Below are 19,007 nucleotides of genomic sequence, written 5' to 3' on the forward strand. Positions count from 1 at the left end.
TTTTCTCCACAAAAGTCCTACTTTGTCTGCATCGTCCAGTGCACTTGCTTCCCTTTCGAAGATGTGTTTAAAACGATTGTACCACGATTCAAATAATAAACCACTGTCAGGCTCATAGTGAAAATCCGTCATGGAATTAGCTAAAGATTCCATGAGGTGGGCTTTTGCCACTGATGATTCACCTGGAATTGATGATGAAACTGTGTTTGCACCTTGTTGTCCAGCGATGATTTGTGTGAGTTTGTTGAGCAAATCCTGTTGATTCGCAAGTATTTGTAAAATATTCGCTTGTTCCGACATGTCTAGATTGTTCTAGTGTCTGTGTGTTATCAGCCGTTACAATTTTGTTAGAGACGCTGCCGTTGTATGTCTGTATGTGTGCGCTGCAAAAATGATGAAATTCCCAACGTTGTAGTGGTGTGTGTGTTGAGCTGAAAAAAAATTTCTGTATATGTATGTGAGACTGCAAATTGTTGTTTGTGTGAGTGTTGATCGCTGAAGATTTCTTGAAAATTCTTGTTAGAATATTCCTGATGAACTTGCGCCTGTGCGTTTTGATTGAAAATCTTCCTGCCACAACTTTTATTGTGTGCGATGTCTTGATGTTATTACGCAGCCTTGTTGAAAGTTCTGATGAAATTGTGAAATTCCTTTTGTTACTGAGTACTGTATTCAATTCACAATCCTCGTCGCCAAATTGTTATGTTCTTACGGAGGTGGTCGATTGAATGAAAGACGATGTTTAAACATAACAATCAATTCATTTATTGAATAAAACTTTAAGTTGTTTTATGAGTTGAAATAAAGTATTAATTATGAAGAACAATGAACTATAACGAAATATGTACAGATGAGATGTCTATTAATTGGTGGTTGCGAAGTAACTAACTGACTGTGTACTGACAATGAGTAGAGAGAGATAATAACTTAAAACTACTGATGCATGCAACACTGCTATGATGCTGCCAGATTGTTGCATTTTATGTGGTAGTACTAGGGTTACCCTAATACTCTCATTTGTTAGAGATGGACATATTTTATCGTCTTTCGGAGAGTAATTTAAATTGAACAATGCACAAAAATCGTTGTTCGTTCTCAAAATTTTGTATGGGAAATGAAGTAGTTATATCGTAATTTGGGTTCGAATAACGAATGGAGAGCGAATTAGCCTTAGTATGAACAAGACATTATGAGGGCGAGTATTTGGAGCAGAGCTGAGCAAAATCGAGAGAGAGGCAAATTTAAGAGAGAATTAATATTTAATTTTTCTTGATGTTTCAGTACTTATTTCAACATTTTTTAAAAATTAATGTTGTCTAAAATCGTCCACAATGCAAATTATTAAAAAATATAAATAAAAAATTGCATAAACTTTTAATTGTTTATGGTTCACAAAAAACTAAGAGTACGTTTTCACAATTTGGCTGTGTGCTAGCACACAGGCGTGCTCACCCCTAATTTGGAGCAATGGTGCACAAGAAGAGAATGCTATTTTGGGTTTTTGTATGGGAAAGAGAGTTGTAGTTAACTTTTTCGTAAAGAGGCGTGCATAGCTGATTTGGAGTATTACAGCGATCGGCAGCGTGCCCTTGCTGAGAGCAAAAGAGCATAAATTTCAATGTAAAATGCATGAAAATAACGCTCTTTTGCTCTCAGAGAGAATCACAAGAAAGTTTGTATCAGCATTCAGTGGTTGCTAGACCTGTGACCAGTAAACATGTGGCGGGTGTGTGCGGTTTTGTTCAGTGTCCCCACTAAAATTATGCGTATATCCATGCACATGTTTACTTGTCGGCTGCTCAACGACGACTGATTGTTATTCTCACATACGTTAACGTATATCAGCCAAGATCACCCATATACGTTAACGTGACTGCAACAACAACATATGTTCTCATTTTTTCTCATTTGCCGTGGTTTAGCAAAGGAATGGCTCGCTCAGAGAGACTAATGAACAAAATATTTTGAGCATCAATGACGTATATGGATGATCTTGGCTGGCTTAAACAAAGAAGATGATCGGTGGTGAGAGTAACGTTCAAACTCACCACAATTGAGATTGTGTGTGTTCACACAGACACGGCTCGCGAACCCGCGAAAGCGCTTGGTTTTCCGAAATGCCATTTCTTGAATATTTTTGAACGTAGAAGCTTGAAATTTTGCCAGAGCATGTATTCTAGCTTTATGTATCAGATTCAATCGAAAAACGAATTTCGATTTTCATGACAACAATTGTCGTAGTATATAATTTTCCATCATATACGAATATGCAAAATCCGAAGTCTATTAATGACATATTTTACAGTACATTGTGTATGCTTTTATTAAGCAAACACATGCCGTTTATAAATATGCCTGATCCAGAACCTGCAAGAAGCTACTATTTTTTTTACTACATTGTAACATTGATTCTCATCGTACTAATTATGCACTAAAAGAACCTGTCTGCAGAATGTGTGATGAATTTAATTCTTTATATTTTATTGTAGATTTTGGTGTAGATATCAATATTATCAAGTCTAGAATAATTTCAAATCTTAATACGTAGAATATACCTAACATTATAAAATATACTAGCTGTTGAAGAATATTCTGTAGCTGGTATTCAGTACAAACTTTTTATCCCGTCATGCTCCGGATGATGACGTGTACGCGATCCCTACGTGATGGGGAGGTCGCCCCCACGGTTCGGAAGGGGTGGGAAAGTGTGGCGTTGGGAACGTTCAAAAAAAAAAAAACAACAATTTTTCCTTTATGATATCGAAAAAAATAGTAGATTCTTGCAGTACTGGAACAGACCAAATATTTGTAATGTCATGTACGTTGGGAACGTTCAAAAAAAAAAAAAAAAAACAAAAAAACAAATTTTCCTTTATGATATCGAAAAAAATAGTAGATTCTTGCAGTACTGGAACAGACCAAATATTTGCAATAATGTCATGTAGATGTCTTAAAATATCAAATTTCATAAAAAATATGAATTTTCTTGAAACTTTTTTTTCAAACTCCCGCACTGTTTGCTGGGGTGATTTTTCCCACAAAAAGACACCAAATTCTCGCACAATTCAAGATAGAGAATGCATACTTTTTCCCATGTGAAAAATTCCCAATTCGAACTTAATCCATAATGAGGGGAGATGGAAAATGGAAAAAAACTTTAACAAAATTTTATTCAGAATACGAAAATGTTGGAATGGGAAAAATTTTGCAATTACAATCCGTTCAGAACAGGGCGGTTTGGCTCCCTAGCGAAAAAAAATACATAACATTCCCCCTTTTTCACATTGATAATTGCTACTTTTCGCGGGCTTTGCACTCCTTTTTTTCTAACAATAAGGGAAGAGGGAGAACTTGAGAGCACTTATTGCAAAATGATGATTATAAATAGGGGAGAATGCGAGTGTGAGAAATTAAGTGAATATATCTCACTACTTTAAAATTTTGGATTTTCTACCCCAATTGGAAAACATTTTATGATGATATCCTTCGAATACAAAAATCTTATTTTTTCCTTTTGTTTTTCTTTTTTGAGTAATCTTTTTTGTAGTTTTTATTGGTTTGAATTTCAGAAAATTAGCGTAAAGAAAAACAAACAAATGAATACACTTTGAATGATGAAATCAAACATAATAGTTGTTTTGTTGTTGTTGATGTTTTGTTTAATATTATTGATAATACAAAAATAAACTTTAAATATACGAAGTAATATTTTATAATTAACATTAACTACACATAAAAATACAAATAAAATTTTGTTTATTTTTGTTTTCCTCTCTCGCTTAATGTTTCCATCTTTTCTTGCAGAAGCTTGACTCTGTTATGACCGCGCTAGGTTTTAGATTGGCCATCCGACTAGCTATCGGTCCCAGGGGGTTCTCAACCCGCCAACCTAATCTTGGGTCTAACAAGAACTTTCTTTGAATAATACACAAAACACTAAATGAGACAAAACACGGAGAACATTATATGGAACATGGGCCCTTGATGACCAGACCCTCACCCAGCCCTCCCATCCTTGGTCCACGGATCCTTTTTGCCGTTTACGTGAACCCCACAAACTCCCTTTCCTTTACCTCCCTCTTACAACCTCTTCCCCTCCCGAATTAAGAACACTACTCCATATTCATTTTACTTCACTTTCACATTAAACATAATTTTATTGATACAAACAAAATAAACATCATATAAAGGACAAAGATTATAATTATTATCTAGTCATTTCCAGTAATATAAAAAATTTACGTTATTTAAAAACTCAACGATCAGAACCTACACTCTGTCGCGATAGGGTTGTTGGTCTAAATTCCCGACCCAGATTACTTTACGTCACAGTTCACTATCTAATTGAGCTCAGTTAGAAGTATATATCTGTTGACTCGGACACTTTCGTCCCTTAAGTTATCACAAACCTACCCCTATCACTACGGTTGTATAGCTCCTTACAAGTCAATTATAATAATTCAGTATGATTGAACAAAATATCGGTTATAAGAATCGAGAATTAAATAAAAGTTAAATAAATATAAAGTTAATTATTAATAATGATAATGTCAAATAAATATAATGAAAATAATAATGCGAACACAAAATGTAGATTTTTTTATCAAATGGATTATCGTAAATCACCAAATTTTGCTCTGCGCCTAATTGACAACTACAAATTTAGTGAACATCCAAAAATATTATTATGCCACTTTGAGTGGTTATAATAGTTTATGACAATTCTGGTGACGAATCAACTGCCATACAACTATTCTCAGGCGTATAACACTGCTAATCACCGACTGCTAGAACTGCCGTGGCTAGGTGTGTGGCATAGCTACAATTACTCAGCGGCTGGGATTTTAGAACAAACTTTTGGCAAAGGCAGGGTGTTCAATTAAAATTTTAAATCGGCAGCGATTGACCCGTCAATTTGCGCTTTCCGGCGGGCGTTTATTTTCAGACTTTGAATTTTCTGATTCAATGAATATAAAGCCAATCGCTTACCGATGCAATTACACCCGTTTTAAGGTAACCAGGAATTGATGTTTTTTAGTCCTACCTGTAGGCCGTTGTACTTAGCTAGTTATTTTTTTATTGCTGTTGTTTGTTTAATGCTTCTGAACTATGATGATGACGACAATCTGCATCAATTGCTCACTTAAGGTTACCACTCGCTAGTAGCACTGTGCAAGAAACTTTCCTGTTGAATAGAACGTTGACATTTTAGATAAACAGTTCTATTATCATTCACCATTCTCATCACAAAACTCACTTTTCTTTTTTCTTGCACTTTACTTAATCACAAGGGAAACTTCTTAAGCTTGTAGTATACTTAATTGTCTATTAAAAAATGGTTACAAAAATATGTCCACACCGGAATGTATTAAAAACGTTCTAGACGATTTTCCATTGCACATCGCTTTTATATGCCGAATTTCCCATAATGCATTTTCTTCCAATCATTCCTGAAATCATAAGTGTTAGTGAAAACCTACAGTTTTCCTTTTTTCTCTCATAAGTTTTTGTTATTATTTTCAAAATGCATTTAAATTGTTATTTTTTCTGCCAGTCGGTCATACGCCATCATTCAGGGATGGAACATGAATACCCTGTACATTTTAGTACCAATAATTTGACAGCTGATTAATGACAGCTGTGGATGAATTACCGACACTAGATCCCTTTCTACAATACCTAAAATCAACAGCAGTATTTATTTGTCATTTGCCCAGAAAAAATACTAATTCTGAACAGAAATAATGTGAATTCTTGCAATAAAAATTGGGGATCACGATACATGGTAAAAAGCAAGAGCCATTTGGAAGAATCTGTTCACCAGTATCAACACTATCAGAAGTAGAGGAAGCATCGTTTAGTTTTGGTGTTGTGTGTGTCGGTTTGTGTGTTCTATTGTATTTGCCTTTGCCGGCTGGTCATTCACAATAGAGCACCAGATATGTTCATGGTTTGTAAACATTATTATTTTAATAGAAATATTTTGTATTAATATAATTCTATTTTACAGATTATTTGTTTTGCCAGAAATTTTATTGATGGAATCTCCTCTCCCCGCTGAATGTGCCTCCAAATTATTGGACAATCAAATTGACACGATCCCATGAGATTTGTTATAAAGGGGTTGCTAATGTGGAGTGACGGATAATTATACCCACAATGGAAATTTGAACACCAATGGAAATTTGAACACCACAATAGCAGAATATAATTTGTATCGCTATGCTACGTCCCCATGGTGGCAGGTTAGTCTCCATCGTACGGGTTTCTGTGTCTGAGCTGTCCCCCTCGCAACAAAACTCCGACTATTTCGAACGTGTGAAGGAATAGGCGGTGTGCGAAGGGTTGGTATGAGCTGATGAAGCTAGATTCATGGGACCCAACGTGGGGAACTCCCACACCCTGACGTCTCATTCGCCGGGCCTATGTTAGCAAATATTAGGGAGGTATATGCAATTTGGGCACATACAAGATCATTTACTTTGTGGTTTTTTTTTTCAGGTTTGTTTGGGGACTCGGTTCATTTACTACTCGTCATTTGTGAATTATTTCTATGGCTGTGACTGGATACCATTTCCTCGAGGCGGTGGTAAGTTTATCAATTCACTAAATATTTATAACTACACACATAGGACATTCACGCGAAAGAAAAAAACTTATCCTATATTGCACATAGTTACTTGTGTATCACAGTCCGTTTATGCCAATAGGCTTATCACATAATTAATCACATTTTGAGGTCCTTAGAGTGGGCAACTCCTAAAGGTCGGCCTTGGAGGTCCTCAACCTCATACATGTTGTTCCCAACAGGCTTACTTATTCGGACTTTAGTGAACTTTCTTGCGAATTTAGCATTAAAGTTTTTCTGAAAATCACTAAGTACATAATTCCTACGGAATACTTCCTGACCTGGGACAAACCTTGTCACTCTTGCTCTTTGATTATAGCGCTTTGCTCTGACTTCGTAGGCTTTATGCAGGTTTTCTCTCATCTTTTCTCTGATGAGGAATAGACGGTCATTTCTATTAAGATTGAGTATTTCGTGTTCGGTGAGAGACTGTAACTTCCGTGCTAAATTATAGTCGAATCCAGTCGAGTACATGTGGTAGCCAAACAAGGCGAAGAAGGGTGTCACGCCTGTAGCCACATGTACCGAGGTCCGAAGCGCACACTCTATTTCCGACATATATAAATCCCAATCCCTGTGATCATTCTGCATGTAGGCCCTGATTGCTGCCAGAACGGATTGATTAACCCGTTCTGACGCATTAGCTTGTGGAGAATATGGTGCTGTTTGCATGTGTTTTATGTGATATGCCTCTATCATGTCCTTAAACTGTTTGGAGTTGAACTGTGCACCATTATCACTGTGCACAGTTTCAGGGACTCCAAACTTCCGAAAAATCTCCTCTACAAGGAATTTCACCACATTACTGGCCGTGGCCTCTTTCATACACTTCAAGAAGACAAATTTAGAAAAATGGTCTACTACGATGAATATGTACGCGTTGCCACTCTTCGAGCGGGGGTATTTCCCCAAAAAATCAACGTACAGTTTTTGGAAGGGTCGTTCTGTCTTCACTTCATCGCCTATTGGTGGTTGCGTTTTATAATTCACACTCTTGGTTTCTTTACAAGTAACACACTTGCCGACATACTGTCGGACCTGTGACGTCATATTTGGCCAATAGAATTGTTGCCTGAGGCGGTTCAATGTTTTGGACATTCCTCCATGAGCTGCTGTGGGAGCATCATGGGCTTTTTCAATAAGCATATGGGTCAAAGACTCTGGTACCCACAGCCTCCATTCATATTCGCCTAACATTTCGTTTTCTTCAGACCTTACACGTTTAAAAATCATTCCATCTTTTATCTTCAAATCGGGGAGCCGATCTTGATTTGACTTTATGTTCTTTTTAAGGTCCTCGTATTCAGTGCTCTCAAACTCATTGGTTTCAAAGTCGAATACTTGATTCAAATCGAGCTCCTCTATTGTCGGTAACCTGGATAAAGTATCCGCCACCACATTCTCTTTCCCCTTGCGATGCTCGATTTGGAAACGGTACGATTGCAGCTGCAATGACCAGCGGGCGAGACGACCACTCAGATCCTTTAAACTCATGAGCCACTGTAAACTTGCATGGTCTGTTATGACAGTGAAGTCCATTAATTCCACATACGGACGGAATTTTTTCACTGCCATAACAGCCGCAAGGCACTCTTTCTCAGTGACACTGTAGTTTCTTTGGCTTGAGTTAAGTTTCTGAGAATAAAAGGCTATAGGGTGTTCATCCCCCTGGTCATTGAGCTGAAATAGTACTGCTCCGACTCCGTAATCGGACGCATCACATTGGATGTAAAATCTTTTACTAAAATCGGCATGGCGCAAAACAGGCGCCGTGGTCAAAGCTTCTTTCAAAATCTCAAACGCGGCAATAGCTTCTTCAGTCATAGTGAACTTTTGGATTTTTTCAGCGTATCTGTTAAGGGTGCAGATATGGTGGCGAAATCCCGTATGAAGCGCCGATACCATCCTGCAGTACCCAAAAAGCTCCGTACTTCCCTTTGGCTTCTGGGAACCGCTATTTTTCGGATTGCTTCTACTTTTTCGGGGTCGGTTTTGAGCATTCCACCCCCAATAATGAAGCCTAGGTACTTTAATTCTCTAAAGCAGAACTGAGATTTCTTTAAACCTATTGTCAGATTAGCGTTTCGCAAACATTGGGCAACTTCCTTCAGCAATTTTATGTGGTGATCGAAGTCGCTTGATATGACTAATAAGTCGTCCAAGTAAACGAATACGTTTTCTTTCAGTCTGGCGGGGACGACCTTGTCCATTAGGCGGCACAACCGCTGAGCCGCATTACATAGCCCAAAGGGCATTACTCGGAATTGGTACAAGGGCCGTCCCGGTACCGTGAAAGCCGTATATTTCTTACTTTCTTCCTCAAGTTCTATCTGCCAGAACGCGAATTTTAAATCGACGCTACTGATGTAAAATGTTTCGTCGATTCGACTAAGTATGCCGTCGATGTTTTGGAGAGGATAGGCATCCTTCTCCGTCAGCTTATTCAGCTTCCTTGCGTCTAGGCAGAACCGGTTTTTACCTGGTTTCCTGACCACCGTGGTGCGGTTGCTCCATGGGCTTTCGCTTTCTTCGATAACATTTAGTTTCAGCATATTGTCTATCTCGTTATAAGTAATTTGTTGTACCGCGGGGGACATAGGATAATGCCTATCTTTTACTGGTTCTGCTCCCTCCACCAGCTTGATCGTGTGTTTCTCGAGTTTTGTCTGACCCAAACCCTTTTCCTCAAAGGTGTCGAATTCTTCTATCACTTGATTTAATCTCTGTTGTTGGTCTTCGGTTAAGACGTGGGGCTTGAGCCTATGATTTTCAGTATTATTTTTATATTCTTCGACTATTCTCTCTACATTTATTTCATTGACCCCTAATAATTCGGGGGCGATATTGAATTTCCTCCAGAAGTCAATCCCCAAATAGAGGGTTTGCTCCAAATCGGGGCATAAGTAGAGAGTAATTTCCCCCTTGTTACCTTCATATTCGACTATAACGTCCACTTTCCCCATAATTCTGAACATTTGTCCACTAGCAGTCGATACATTTCTGCATACGGGCTTGACATCAATTTCTAACTCTTCTACTAGCTCCCTACATCCCATCCCTAGAAGACTCACGGAAGCTCCGCTGTCCAGCAACCCCTTAAGACATTTCCCTTTTAGTAGAATTTGGGCATATAATCGGGGATCTTGATTGTTCGTACCAGCTCTGGAAACTGCATTAACCAAAAATCGTTTTAACTGCCTTTGTTTGGCTGTTTTTTGCCGTATTTTCAAAACGCGTTTTGGTATGCTACTCTCCTGGCCCCTTATGCCAAATATCCTTTCTCTCACTTCATTATAATTCTTCTCTCTTTCTTCCAATGGAGTATGATGTCTTAAGCTAGCATACGGGATATTGATATTGACATCCGTGTACATTTTAACTTTATCTTCTTTTTCGGACTCGGGCCTAAGAATGAGCTGAACTTGCCCTATATGCCGGGGTTGTCTGTCGGGCGTGATTCCCCCGCATTCTCCACGCCCCTTTTCGGGTTTCCCGATTTGCAATTGGGACACTTGGGACATGTGATGTTCGGTTTGCCACATCTATAACAAAAAACCTTTCTTTCGGTTGATGGGCAATCTATAAAAACATGACCAGGAGATCGGCAATTCCAACAAACCATCATCTTGTTTTGATAGTTCACGCGTACCGCTGACACATTCTCAGAGACGTCTGATTGTGTGCTTGTTTCATCATAATCATAGTTATCGAAATCTAGTTCGTTTACCTGTCTACCCGGCCGTATATGTGATACAGTAGGCCTTGGATCACGTCTCGGGAAATTCTTTTCTGCTTCCTTGCATTCTATTCTCAGCTTTTCCACAGTCGCGATGGTCATTGGGTACACAACAGTTTTTATATTATCTTTAACATTAACTTTAATAATATTTATCATGTCTTGGTCTGTTACAGGGTGCACCAGACGAGATCGGAGTTGTCCCATGACCTGGAAATACGTGTCTACGGGTTCATTCGCCATCTGCTTGCGCTCCACCAGATCTCGCATGGCTTCGAAAGGAGATTTCGTCGACTGGTATTGGCATAGCAAAGCGTCTTTTAATTGGATCCAATCAGAGAAGACACGGATCTTCTGGCACTGCCAAAACCACTCCAGGACTGGGCCCGATATCAACACCCTAAAATCTCTTACAATCTCTTGCCATGGGATCTGGTATTGTGCCTGCAAGCGTTCCAGACGAAAGATGAATTCCTCGACTGTGAGCTTCTGTGGATTTCCATCATATACAATGCCGAATTTTTCCACCCTGATTCGGAGGGTCGGATTGTTGGACATCATTTCCGTCGACGGGCAATTCGCTACCGATGCCGCAACTAATGCTGCCGGCTGTTCTACTGTAGTTCTGTTGCCATTCACGTTTGAAGCGGTCACAGTTAAAGTTTGCATAGTTTGGACTAAGGTATTTAAAGTTCTTCTTATATCTTCGACTTCTGCCTTAATCATATTCTTCACACTCTCTTCAAGGTTCTTTTCACTGGGCAAATTTCTACTCGAAGGGGTCGAAAAGCGTTCAGTGCCCCCTTCCTGGCCTGTTATTGCTGATGGTGCTTGGTTTCCGTTGTTTTCCAAGGCTGGACGATTCATGATGGAAGCTGACAAGTCCCTAAATTGTGGGTCACTTTCAGGCATATTCGATCCTGATGTTGCCATTTTTGTCTTCTTAGTTTCTATGCTATGCTGTCCCGGATTTTCGTCGAATGCTGGTGGCCAATTTCTTTTCTTAGTTGTCTTAGACCTTGTGTTCATACCAGTAAGGACAATTCTAAGCTTTGGTTTGATTTAGGTGTTGATGTTACACCGAACAAAAACTAATGTTGGAAGAAAATGTATTGGCAAGGAATATGCAATGTTACTATTTATTATTATATACCTATTCTTATGTGGACTATTCTTTAGACTATCATTGAACAAACTAGCTATTACTAAAGATATTCGCTTAATTCAGTCACTGTGTTTATCTGTTTAAATTTTGATTAAAATGTCGGTTATTTTTTTTCTTTAACTTTATCTCTTTCTATCTTTTGGGAGGTTCATTTGGTTGTCTTTTCAGAGGGAACGATTAGGAGTATTTTTATTAATGTTTCCAACTCTCATCGTTGCGACCATACCAATCTCATAGTAGTTCAATATCGGCAGGGACAACGGCGAGACTTGTTCCCATTAACACTATCATCCTCATCGAATACTAATGGTGTTCTATTCCGTCATAATGTTCTTAATAGACAAATCAACAACACATTTATGGAATACCTAATACGTGATTTGGATCCCACGGCATACTGTTTGCATTTCCCTCACAAATGAAGTTCACGTGGTACATCGCGTATGATACTCTGTCTTACGGCAACGAACTATCCGCAACGGCTACCATTTCGCTCATTTCCAAGTCTAAACATAGGTATTCCTAGACACTAACATAAAAAAACGGATCACAGGTCGATTACAAAAAACACTTAGTTACATCACGCGAACTAGGTATTGCACTGACCCTTTACTAACTTGCATCTAGTCTTGAGTTAAAAACACCTATACCTACTATTGCACATTTAGCAGTATTCATTGAAATGAATCTGGTTGCAATACCAGTTAGGTTCATTAACTTCAGCCTAAATTTGTTTTTGGGCTATTACATCTACAGTTTTGGGCTATTTCCAAGTGCCTAGTTGACATTGCACTTAATCATTTTACTCCTAAAATCACCTATTCGATGACCTTCGAAGTCCTATTTTAAATTTGGGCGCCATTTCTGTTATGACCGCGCTAGGTTTTAGATTGGCCATCCGACTAGCTATCGGTCCCAGGGGGTTCTCAACCCGCCAACCTAATCTTGGGTCTAACAAGAACTTTCTTTGAATAATACACAAAACACTAAATGAGACAAAACACGGAGAACATTATATGGAACATGGGCCCTTGATGACCAGACCCTCACCCAGCCCTCCCATCCTTGGTCCACGGATCCTTTTTGCCGTTTACGTGAACCCCACAAACTCCCTTTCCTTTACCTCCCTCTTACAACCTCTTCCCCTCCCGAATTAAGAACACTACTCCATATTCATTTTACTTCACTTTCACATTAAACATAATTTTATTGATACAAACAAAATAAACATCATATAAAGGACAAAGATTATAATTATTATCTAGTCATTTCCAGTAATATAAAAAATTTACGTTATTTAAAAACTCAACGATCAGAACCTACACTCTGTCGCGATAGGGTTGTTGGTCTAAATTCCCGACCCAGATTACTTTACGTCACAGTTCACTATCTAATTGAGCTCAGTTAGAAGTATATATCTGTTGACTCGGACACTTTCGTCCCTTAAGTTATCACAAACCTACCCCTATCACTACGGTTGTATAGCTCCTTACAAGTCAATTATAATAATTCAGTATGATTGAACAAAATATCGGTTATAAGAATCGAGAATTAAATAAAAGTTAAATAAATATAAAGTTAATTATTAATAATGATAATGTCAAATAAATATAATGAAAATAATAATGCGAACACAAAATGTAGATTTTTTTATCAAATGGATTATCGTAAATCACCAAATTTTGCTCTGCGCCTAATTGACAACTACAAATTTAGTGAACATCCAAAAATATTATTATGCCACTTTGAGTGGTTATAATAGTTTATGACAATTCTGGTGACGAATCAACTGCCATACAACTATTCTCAGGCGTATAACACTGCTAATCACCGACTGCTAGAACTGCCGTGGCTAGGTGTGTGGCATAGCTACAATTACTCAGCGGCTGGGATTTTAGAACAAACTTTTGGCAAAGGCAGGGTGTTCAATTAAAATTTTAAATCGGCAGCGATTGACCCGTCAATTTGCGCTTTCCGGCGGGCGTTTATTTTCAGACTTTGAATTTTCTGATTCAATGAATATAAAGCCAATCGCTTACCGATGCAATTACACCCGTTTTAAGGTAACCAGGAATTGATGTTTTTTAGTCCTACCTGTAGGCCGTTGTACTTAGCTAGTTATTTTTTTATTGCTGTTGTTTGTTTAATGCTTCTGAACTATGATGATGACGACAATCTGCATCAATTGCTCACTTAAGGTTACCACTCGCTAGTAGCACTGTGCAAGAAACTTTCCTGTTGAATAGAACGTTGACATTTTAGATAAACAGTTCTATTATCATTCACCATTCTCATCACAAAACTCACTTTTCTTTTTTCTTGCACTTTACTTAATCACAAGGGAAACTTCTTAAGCTTGTAGTATACTTAATTGTCTATTAAAAAATGGTTACAAAAATATGTCCACACCGGAATGTATTAAAAACGTTCTAGACGATTTTCCATTGCACATCGCTTTTATATGCCGAATTTCCCATAATGCATTTTCTTCCAATCATTCCTGAAATCATAAGTGTTAGTGAAAACCTACAGTTTTCCTTTTTTCTCTCATAAGTTTTTGTTATTATTTTCAAAATGCATTTAAATTGTTATTTTTTCTGCCAGTCGGTCATACGCCATCATTCAGGGATGGAACATGAATACCCTGTACATTTTAGTACCAATAATTTGACAGCTGATTAATGACAGCTGTGGATGAATTACCGACACTAGATCCCTTTCTACAATACCTAAAATCAACAGCAGTATTTATTTGTCATTTGCCCAGAAAAAATACTAATTCTGAACAGAAATAATGTGAATTCTTGCAATAAAAATTGGGGATCACGATACATGGTAAAAAGCAAGAGCCATTTGGAAGAATCTGTTCACCAGTATCAACACTATCAGAAGTAGAGGAAGCATCGTTTAGTTTTGGTGTTGTGTGTGTCGGTTTGTGTGTTCTATTGTATTTGCCTTTGCCGGCTGGTCATTCACAATAGAGCACCAGATATGTTCATGGTTTGTAAACATTATTATTTTAATAGAAATATTTTGTATTAATATAATTCTATTTTACAGATTATTTGTTTTGCCAGAAATTTTATTGATGGAATCTCCTCTCCCCGCTGAATGTGCCTCCAAATTATTGGACAATCAAATTGACACGATCCCATGAGATTTGTTATAAAGGGGTTGCTAATGTGGAGTGACGGATAATTATACCCACAATGGAAATTTGAACACCAATGGAAATTTGAACACCACAATAGCAGAATATAATTTGTATCGCTATGCTACGTCCCCATGGTGGCAGGTTAGTCTCCATCGTACGGGTTTCTGTGTCTGAGCTGTCCCCCTCGCAACAACTCTCTGATACAAGATTTTTTTAAACTACAATCAGACCTTTCTTTTTGTTATATATTTTTAAAGTTTTTGTGTTTGTTTTAATATATCATTTAGTTTCGGTTTCATAATTATTTTTTTTAGTTTTATTACACAGGCGGATGTTTATATTGATATATAGCGTTTGTTGTTGTTTTTAATATAAATTAGTTAAACCTATAATGCTACCATTATTATGTTTTTGTAATATTAAAAAATAATATTTAAATACAAAAAATATATCGAATAATTGTTGCACAATTTCATTAGTAAATGAATCTCTAAACCAGAAAACACGTATTACAAGAAGAAAACAGAGTTTGTTGGCTATTTTGTTGATATTGTGGCGGGGGTGGATGATTGGAACGTCAAGAAAAAGGCAGAATATTAAATCAAATTTATTTTTGTGGATTAAATGTATAAACTGTTCCATCATGTCGATTAGAAAATAAAAACAAAAGAATAACAGTTTTACAAACATTATTTCTTGGGTCATTTTCCTCAAACAAATACAAATTTGGAGAAACACAAAAGGGTTTGGTCGTTTTTCTTTCGTATTCATTATCGAAACGACATACAGAAACAGACCCCTATTGATTCTTTATAACACGAATAAAGGGGGAAAGGACACTCTTGGGATTTTACAGTGACACTACTGAGGGAGGACATGAACATAGATATATTGAATTTTATATCAATTTGAAATTTAACCATTTTAACACTCAATTATACAGAAACAGACAATAAGAACAAATGTTAAGAAAAAATTGTAGTCAAAAAAAGACAATTTAGTTTGTTATTGTTGCTAAATCACTGAAAAGACTTCATAAATACGGACATACATAGGTCATGGAGAACAAGCAGCCAACTTGTTAAATTGAATATTATCCCAATAAATAAAATAAAATATTCTGCCTTTCTTGTGTAATAATCATATATTGGATGCCGGCTATTATTGTTGTTGTTTTCTTATTTATCTTGTCATTGCTCGAATATTGAGCTTCTTTTCTCTTGTTGTTTTTTATATAATTTAAATTATATATAGTAATTTGTTTTACTTTCTGAAACATATTTCATAGATATTGCTAGGCATGGAGGTGAAAAACAGAAACAAGTTTGCTCTATTTACTAGGCACAATGTTTGCAAAACAAATTTATGAATATTTCAATGATTGAAAGTCATCATCAACTTTCAAAGTGTTTGCGTTGTGGTTTAACTCCAAAATATGTTTTCTTTTCATAAAGCAATGCTGGCCTTTAAAAAGGTTGAAAAAATAAGGATTCTTTAAAAGAAGCAATTTTATAAATTAAATTTTTTAAATAATTATCTACAAACTAAGCTAAATTTTTTTAGGATTTTTTGCGTTAAATCTTGCTTTCAATATATGGTTGTGATTTGTTTCTCATAATTTGTTGTTTTGCCAAAAGCATGTTTTCTGAATATGTATTGTGTATATATGTATATAGATAGATTTCTAGTAACCATAATTTGTCGCGTATCTTTGTCGTTAAATGTATATATTTTGTATGTATTCTGTTTGTTTTTTTCCTCTTTAGAAAGTGTTTATGTGGTTTCCTTATAAATAAATCTTTTTTGTGGTTGCTGTAATAAGTTATTCTCGTTAAAGGGGGATTTAGAGCTGGAAAATTATTAACACTCCCTCCCTTTGAACCAGAGTTGAGGCTTGGCTTTCATTCTGGTTTGTTTTGCTTATTTCTTTTGTTTTATTCTTCATACACAGAGACAGCATCATTGTCAGCATCATCAGCATCATATGTTGGTTGTTGTTGTTGTTGTTGAAGAACAAACCCATCCATTGTTTAGTGTTGCATTCAATATATTTTTGTTTTATATATATACTTATGTAGCGATATATATAGATCTACACATCCAGTAATCTCGGTTGTTTGCTTCTGTAACCATAAACTCACAGCAATGAAATATCTAGAGGGATAAAAAAAAAAATATTTAAATTAGAAGTTAGATTAAATAGTGAAACAAATGACTGCCTTCTGCAAATAAAGTAATTTCAACATTGGCCGAACCATCAAACACCTTATAAACGTGAATTTATATGTCAGTAGTGCGATTCTCTAACTCATTTTTCGACTTACCGACAAAAATCGTTAACATTAAAACGCAAAATTATGAATGAAAATGTCAAATATAAGTTGACAAAACTCTTGCTATCGGCAGAACTTTACGACCACTTTTTATTCGTCGCTAACTTACCGAAAAATATCGTTAATTACCGAAATTATAAGCGTTTTAATTTTACCGAGTTTTGTCGGTAACTCAAAAATGCCTTAGAGAATCCCACTACAGACGTTGAAAAACTGTCGGTAAACAATTATGAATTTATCAATCGGTTTATAGAAAGATCTAATAGTGGATACGAGTACAACCCCATTTTAGAGAATTTTTCTCATCTGAAAAGGCACAGCTCGAGGAACTTTAGGTAATATTTGTAGAAGAAGGAAAGAACTGGTGGATAGTTAAAATTTAAATAAATTGAAACATTAATTTTTGACAGTAGGGGTGTTTGGAAATCTCGCCTCAAGCCACGGCCCCCTAAAAATTATGACCTTGTAGTTGGGACCTCAAGGACAACATGAAATAAAAATTGCAAAGCTTTAGAGACTAATTATTTGGTTACCGAGAAAAATCGGGCAAATTAAATTGCTTCTAATTTTGGTAATTAACGAAATTTTTCGGTATGTTAGTCTCTAAAATAAAGTTGTCTCTAATTCTTATACAAGGCAAATTGAACTGGTAGTGTCGTCGACATACATATTTGCAATATGTATGTCTACTTTTTCTTTATGTTGTTGGGTAAATTACAACAATAATAATTTTATTACAAAGCGTTTGACTTTTTATATTCGAACAGCTGGTGTGACACCACTACGTGTTCAATATGCCTTGGTCCAAGGCGAATTTAAGAAGGTGACCCAAAAGGCGAATTTAGGCCTTAGTCTTCATTTGCTGTCAAAAATTGTTGCACGAAATATCCACAAAAGGTAAAAGAAAACGGTAAAATATTATTCGCAAAGCTTTAATGAAGATGTTGCACACAGATATTTTTTATAGAAACGAAATATTCGTTATTTATTTTTGATTAAAAATATGTTTTGACAGCAAATGAAGACATCAGTTGGTGTTATTGTATCACCTTCTTTCTTGCACCATGCCTTGATCCTACCCATGATGCAAGAAAGAAGGTGATACTATAATACCAACTGATGTATTCATTTGCGAACAAAACATATTTTTAATCAAAAATAAATAACAAATATTTATCCTTTATAAGAAATAACTGTGTACAACCATCTATATTTAAGCTTTGCGAATAATATTTTACCGATTTCTTCGGCCATTTGTAGATATTTCGCGCAAAAAATGTTGATAGCAAATGAAGACTACGGCCTGAATTCGCCTTTTGGATCACTTTGTTAAATTCGCCGTGGTCCTACCGACAGCAACAGTGTTGTCAACTTTAATTGGAACTTTCATAATTTTGCGTTTGAACTTTACCGACTTTTGCCGTCGGACGGTTGTATTTACCGAATTAACTAAAAGGAGTTTTCGAACGGGCCGTCACCTCAACAATTATGTGTTTGTGTTCGTATATTTTTTCACCATTCAATGCCTATCATGAGCATTGGCATTCCGCACTAGATAATGACCAAAGGGGTACATCGCTAGGCGAGTAAATTGATAGCTCCACGTTTTGCACGGTGGATGAAGACGATCCTACGAGGATAAGAGGAGGATGCCACAGCCAGATGTAACCATTGTGGCATCAGGTCTGTTAAATGGCGTATCTTGGCAACCCATCATTTCCCTTGGCTTAGACCACATTACTATCATCGTCTCCGACTTAATATCCTTCGAACACCGTACTTTTCTGAACCATGGGAAAGGGCCAGGATTCAGAGAATCTCAATAGTAATACTTAAGCAACTAAATGAACCCAGAGTTGATAAGTGTCCTCAAGTTATCGTTCATCCAGAAGCGGCAGCATTACACGTCATAGCCACCACACATCGTCTAATATAGGGTGTTTTTTTAAGCTAGATAGAACTTTAAATTGTAAAAAGTAACACAAAAAATT

General features: G+C 36.7%; 2 protein-coding genes across 24 annotated transcripts in view; one reads left to right on the forward strand and one right to left on the reverse strand.

Moving 5' to 3' along the window:
- LOC141400853 (uncharacterized) overlaps positions 1-19,007 on the forward strand; it is a 52,014-nt gene that overhangs the window by 31,157 nt on the left and 1,850 nt on the right. The window lies entirely within an intron of this gene.
- Positions 14,971-19,007, reverse strand: part of ens (MAP7 domain containing protein ensconsin) — a 74,899-nt gene continuing 70,862 nt past the window's right edge. For all 23 annotated transcript variants that reach the window (XM_073980441.1, XM_073980450.1, XM_073980444.1 and 20 more), the window contains one exon: positions 14,971-16,837. In XM_073980441.1, coding sequence (XP_073836542.1) covers positions 16,821-16,837 — 17 coding nt within the window. In that variant the 3' untranslated portion in view covers positions 14,971-16,820. The remainder of the gene's footprint in view (positions 16,838-19,007) is intronic.

Source organism: Musca autumnalis, unplaced genomic scaffold (assembly GCF_047663935.1).
Source record: "Musca autumnalis isolate F117 unplaced genomic scaffold, ASM4766393v1 scaffold_4, whole genome shotgun sequence".
NCBI lineage: Eukaryota > Metazoa > Arthropoda > Insecta > Diptera > Muscidae > Musca > Musca autumnalis.